At 37.6% G+C, this 6005-nt stretch overlaps 1 protein-coding gene across 1 annotated transcript; it reads right to left on the bottom strand.

The window, feature by feature from the left end:
• LOC18792055 (tRNA modification GTPase MnmE) lies at positions 1076-4662 on the bottom strand. The gene is made up of 9 exons (XM_007222825.2): positions 4090-4662; positions 3861-3999; positions 3593-3714; positions 3244-3447; positions 3099-3158; positions 2726-2864; positions 2074-2192; positions 1723-1947; positions 1076-1516 (listed from the first exon to the last, which is right to left on the bottom strand). The coding sequence occupies exons 1-9, from the start codon at positions 4579-4581 to the stop codon at positions 1322-1324; spliced, it is 1695 nt and encodes a 564-aa protein (XP_007222887.1). The 5' UTR covers positions 4582-4662; the 3' UTR covers positions 1076-1321.

Here is a 6005-nt window from a genome sequence, read left to right as displayed (position 1 = left end):
ATCTTTCTAGGTCTGAACTTCATTTTTATTTTTTATGCATGGGGTGCTGAAAAGATCCTTCCAAAGCTTGATCTCACTATTTCAGCCTCATTTTAAGTTAAAAGTAACAACGTAATTCATCTCAAAATCTAACAAAACTCAAATCCAAGGAGTACCATGAATGTTTTCCCAAAAACAAAAAAAGGGTACATTATAAGCCTTGAATTTGTCACACGACTCGGATTCGGATTTAGACGGATACAAAGTTTAATGAAACTACTCAAGTATGCATAAAAGGGGAGAAGAAATTGAACACTCTGGGAAAAACAAATGAGTGTAAAATGTATTTTAGAGTGCCAATAACACTTCTTTCAACCCAAAAAAAATGCCAATAACAGCTCTCAATAAAATAAAAGAACTTGGATGGGGATTGCAAATGCCAGTCAATGCCAGTCACTCGATTATTTCTTCACCTTGTGCTTCATTTTTGCCTTCTCTTTTTCTTTTCTTTTCAACTCTTCACGCTTCTTCTTCTCCTTCTCTTTTTTCCTCTTCGTCTCCTCTTGTTCTTGCCTCTTCTTCTCCTTCTCTCTCTCCTCCTTTTCTTCTCTTTTCTTTTTCTCCTTCGCTATAGCTTTCCTTTTCTTTTCTCTCTCTTTAAGTTCCTCCTTGGTCAATTCTCTTCCTATTTTGAAACACATTTCGTTTTAGAGGCTTACAATTTCCTTTGTGAAAGATTTCAGATCAATGAATATATATATATATATATGGTGGCTTGGTTATGTATTTTTCTGGGTTGGTTTTGAGTGACAGCCGTCTCATTTGTTGTTCTTGCAGACGCAAGGCTTTTCTTATCATATATACTATTTGCCGTCCAAAAGGGCATTTTAGTGGTGACCTTGCTTCGTTGTATTCAGGACTTCTAAAGCCATTGCTGATGGCCTTTCATGTCCCGATACACTCTCTTGATTATTTATAATATTTTATGGTCAATTATCCCAAGATGACCTTCTTTTAATGGCAAAGCCGAAAGCTACACATTGACCCTATTTTCACCATTTCTTCGAATCTTAGATAGACATTACAGACAACAAATGATTCGGCACTGCCGCAAGCAAAATTAACATTGGAAATTTCATTAAAAAAATATCTTATAAACTTTTCTACTGTGCATATTACATTCCAAGGAGAAGAGAATGGGGCAGAATCAGGCTGAAGTGTTTTAATGGAGAAAAGCATAACGAAATTTTAACTTGGCTAAGAAAAAGTTTTCTACCTCATCCTGTCGAATCTAACGTGCTACAAATCTCTCTATGGTTCAATACTTTTGTTTAGCCATATTCTATTTACCAATACAGAACTTGCCAAAAATGTTGGACAAAACCTCCTCTGAAATGTCTTCTCCACTTATCTGACCAAGGGCGATTGCCGCATCCCTCAAATCAATTGTCCAGAAGTCCAAAGGCATTTCCTCTTCTATTGAGGATTTCAACCTCACGAGGGCCTCCTTGGTTCGAACAAGCTGCTCGCATTGTCTCTGATGATTCATCAAAATTTTAATGCAACAATGAATCAACTGCTAATCATAAGATAATTTTTTTATATTCTCATAGGACTAGTCAGAGGATTAATCTGAACCAAAGTGAATGCATTTTCTACCTTCAAATCTGAGTAAACAAGAGATAACAATGCAATTATGGAAGGAAAAAACCAAACACACATGCTGATGTATAGGTAGCTAACCTGGTTTACAGTCCATCTGCGGCTCCCCACAGAATTTTTGTTGAGACCGACAATCTCTAATATTGCCGTCTCTAAACCTTGGATTCCTTGACCAGTGACAGCAGATGTCAAAACATGCTTACTGAATGAATTGATATATTTTTTAACCCACTCCATGCAATCAGATGAAACACAGTCTATTTTGTTAATTACAAGGATCATTGGGGTGGAAGATCCAGTTGATTTCTGTAATACCAGACAGAAAACAACAATTTATTGTATATCCGAAGAGTAAATTTGCATAATCAAACAAAATGATTGATAAACAAAAGGAGATGTGCATATTATATGATACAGAGAGTGAAAGGAAACCTTATTAGATTGAATTCTATTAAGAAGTTCGGAGTCTTCTGGAGTCCAGCCATCAAGAGCACATATTGCCATAATAATAACATCAGCACCCATAGCAACTGCTTCAGACCTCTCCACACCTGTGATAAAGACAGTCAAGGAAATTCAGATACGCAAACCCAATGCTAGATACGGTCACCATACATCAACCAATAAGCATATCATTCCTCAAAACAGAACAAATCTAAAACAAAACATATCATTGGTTGTCTCTGAAAAATATCAACATTTCACTTGGGCAACTGGTCTGTGGTTTAAATCACCAAACTCTATGAGATAAATGCATGGAATGTAAACTGTTAAACTACTAAACTAGTAAAGTTTTCAATACAAAATCAGAACTGTAAACGTGCTGTGTTAAAACAAGTTCATAAGGCAATGCAGATTCTTGAGGGATCTCATGACAACAAACTCAACACAGAAGAAAATGAGTTATTTCACTAATTCCCAATGGCCCTACTAGTTCAAAAGGATCAATATTGAAAATAACCAAAATCTTATGCTAATGGAAAAGAAACCTAGATATGAGGTGAACTTGGCTTCTTGTGCATCTGGCATGAAATCAACCCAAGATCTCTACACATCAAGATTGTACAAAGACGGATAGCCTTACCAATTTTCTCCACAATGTCATTGGTTTCTCTGATGCCAGCTGTATCAAGAAGGGTCACAGGAATGCCATGAACTGTAATACTGGCTTCAACCACATCTCGAGTGGTGCCAGCAATTTCTGTAACTATTGCTCTCTCAGTCTGCACGCTAAAATAAAAAAGTGGCAGTCAGTAACATCTCATACATCAAGTAATTACTAAACATAACAAAATATTTTAATGGGATCCTAAATACATCCAATACTCGAGATGTTATTGATGCTGCATAACTCCAGCAATTCATTAAGCAAATAAGGACTCATGTAGGAATTAATGGCAATCACCCCCTTCCCCCCAAAAAAAAAAAAACGAAATACTAAAATTGCCACCACATACTTTGCTCCATGCATTGAGGAGACTTGACTTCCCAACGTTTGGACGGCCGAGAATTGCTATCTGCAAATTGTATTTAGAATGTCATAAAGCAAAGCCAAATGAGGAAGAAAATGTGAGAATGAGAAATCCATTTTGAAAACTGCACCTGTATTCCAGATTGCAGAAGTTGGTCATAATTGGCTGTCTCGAGAGCACTCTCAACATCTTCTGACATGGAATTTATTTTCATCACAACTTGGTTCGTATCAAGTGGTGGCATCTCATCATCAAAATCCAAACGGGCTTCAATTTCTGTAAGCAACTCAATGCACTGAGCTCTTACAGTTTTTACCATGGAAGAGAAGCCACCCTGTCAAAGTTCAAATGTTTTTTTTCAAAAAAAAAATTCCGGGTTAATTATCATTTACCCCAAGTAAGGCTCACATAAATATTAGTAGCAACCAGTTTCAGAAAGCAGGAACGTATAAATTATACAGACAAACAAAGACACATGCCTGAATTGCAGCCAGTGCTGCATCTGCTGCAGCTACGGACTTGGCCGAAATGAGCTTGTCAACATTTTCAGCTTGAGTTAGGTCCAAGCGGCCATTGAGAAATGCACGCAGAGTAAACTCACCTGAAAGGAAAAACCAAAGCACACATCGTTAGTCTTTCGTTTACTGTATTCCAAAAGTTCAAAATTTTCAAGCTAAAATTCCAAAAGCTCAAAAATTTCAAGCTAAAATTCCTGAAGTTAAAACATTCTAAGCTAAAAATAACGACCTGGTTCGGCAAGCCTTGCTCCCGCTTCTACACAAGCTCTCAAGACGCGATTGAGGCACACTTGGGTTCCATGGCATTGAAGCTCAACCACGTCTTCACGCGTATAAGACCTTGGGGCCAACATAGGCACAGCCAAAACCTGAAAGCAACCAAAACCCATGTCCTGTATCATTCACAGAATTCAAATTTCAACTCCATTCAGTGAAAGTGAAATTGAAAAGTACAGTACCTCGTCGATGACATTGCCGTTGGAGTCGCAAACGACGCCGTACTCAACCACATGGCTGGTGGGCCGCCACGTGCCCACCGTCTTCTTCCTCTTCTTCTTCGTCTGACGGAACACGCGGCCAACAATGGCCACCGCAGACGGACCCGACAGCCGCACAATCCCAACCGCGCCAGGTGGTCCCCCCAGTGACGTCACGATTGCCGCGATTGTGGTGGTGGTCTCCAGCTGCCGGGACCCACTCGCTAGTCGCTCGTCTTTGCTGAGAAGCAGCGTTTGAGGCTGGGTCTTTTCTGGGCAAGAGCTACTGAAAGAAGAGCAGTGGCATAAGGGTAAATAGAGTGGGGAGCGAGGGTGGAGTTTGAGACGCTTGGGGGTCAGATGGGAGATTGAGAGAAGAGAGAGTGAAGTGGAAGCTATGGCGAATAGTGGTGGTTTCAGTTTGGGGCTTCTGTGCAGAAAATGGCGGAAGCTGAAAGTGGAGAGCAGAGCCATTGATGTCTTTGTTTTCGGGTCAACGGCGATTCCGAGTCTTTTGAACTCCGCTAGTTTTCTAGAATTGGATTGGGTGGGTTGATCAAATCCACCAACCCACAAGCATAGGCCTTGGCTTAATTCTATATGAGCCCAAATTGGATTAAGTGGGCCCACTAAAAGTCCATGATGAGCAGAAAAATTTGTGTAAAACGGGGATAACATTGTTTTGCTATTCTAATCAATCACGATATACCAAGTGGAAAAATTATCATACACCATGATTGACGGGATAACAAAACAATATTATCTTTATTCCATGAAAGTATTTCTCCAAAATGGACCCATGAGTTGTGGAGTCTACGTCACTGATCATGATCAATTTGCACACTTCTCCCTCTTTTTAGAGAGGACAATATGGAAAAGGGGAAGTCATCATCAATCATCATCTCCCATTCCTTATCCAAGTTAACTTGGGGAGTTTGTAATCTAGGAGAAGAGAAAAACTTGCATATCTTGGTAGTACGCAATAGTTATGTTTCGGCTATCAATGGTTAATGTTCGGTGCAATAACAGTTAGGTTTATTGGGTTCTTTTTTTACCATGAAATGGAATTTTGATTAGCAAGAATTCGGTTACATCAAAGTTTTTCTCTTATGTGACTATTTCTCTCATTATATGTCTATCATCATATGACCTAACACGTGATGATATAGGTACCATTAATGACATGTTTACTAATCCATAATTGAATTAGGGAGAATTAAATTGAAGATGAATTGAATTGAGGATGAGTGAAATTGAGGAGAATTAGATTCTGGATTCCTATTGAAGTTGTACTTAGTACCACTTATGGAATTGGAGCATAAGTGGTACTAAGTACTAAAATGTCCTTGTTGTTGGGTTAAATTAGATGTCAATTATAATATATATAATATATTTTATATTATGACTTGATATTATAATATCATGACTTTAACAAGTCATTTAAAAAATTATTAATTTATCTATAATTTTGAAATTTTGAAATTTTTGTGAAGATATAATGGATAAAAAAGATGAATTCCTAATAGATTAGTTCTCCGGGAATTAGAATACCACCTCCCATCCAAGAATTGAATTCCTTCAAAATTAAGAATTCAATTCCTACTTCAAAATCAAGAATTCAATTCCTAATTTTGCATAGGCCCCACTTACTTTTTAATTCTTTGATGTAAAAGTAAATACAGAAATCCTCCATAAGAATTCACTTTCTGATGAGAATTTCAATTCCTTATTAATAAATACAACATAAGTTTTACTCATGATCAAGTTTATACATAAAAAATTAATGATTATCCCTTATTTATGGGAAGGGCACCATATAAAAATACACCGTACTAAACTTTTTCCTTTTCTTTGGTAAAAAGAAATACCAAAGTTTAGGATATTGACTCGTACGTGAA

Source organism: Prunus persica, chromosome G1 (genome assembly GCF_000346465.2).
Source record: "Prunus persica cultivar Lovell chromosome G1, Prunus_persica_NCBIv2, whole genome shotgun sequence".
Lineage (NCBI taxonomy): Eukaryota > Viridiplantae > Streptophyta > Magnoliopsida > Rosales > Rosaceae > Prunus > Prunus persica.
This window is presented reverse-complemented; position numbering and strand designations above follow the sequence as displayed.

Bases quoted from the DNA above. Each gene is read 5' to 3' on its own strand.
- LOC18792055 (XM_007222825.2), bottom strand. From the start codon at position 4,581: ATGGCTCTGCTCTCCACTTTCAGCTTCCGCCATTTTCTGCACAGAAGC. The intron at 4,000-4,089 runs GTACTGTACTTT...GGTTGCTTTCAG, and splicing joins ACGGCAATGTCATCGACGAG to GTTTTGGCTGTGCCTATGTT. The intron at 1,517-1,722 runs GTTAGCTACCTA...ATGAATCATCAG, and splicing joins GCAGATGGACTGTAAACCAG to AGACAATGCGAGCAGCTTGT.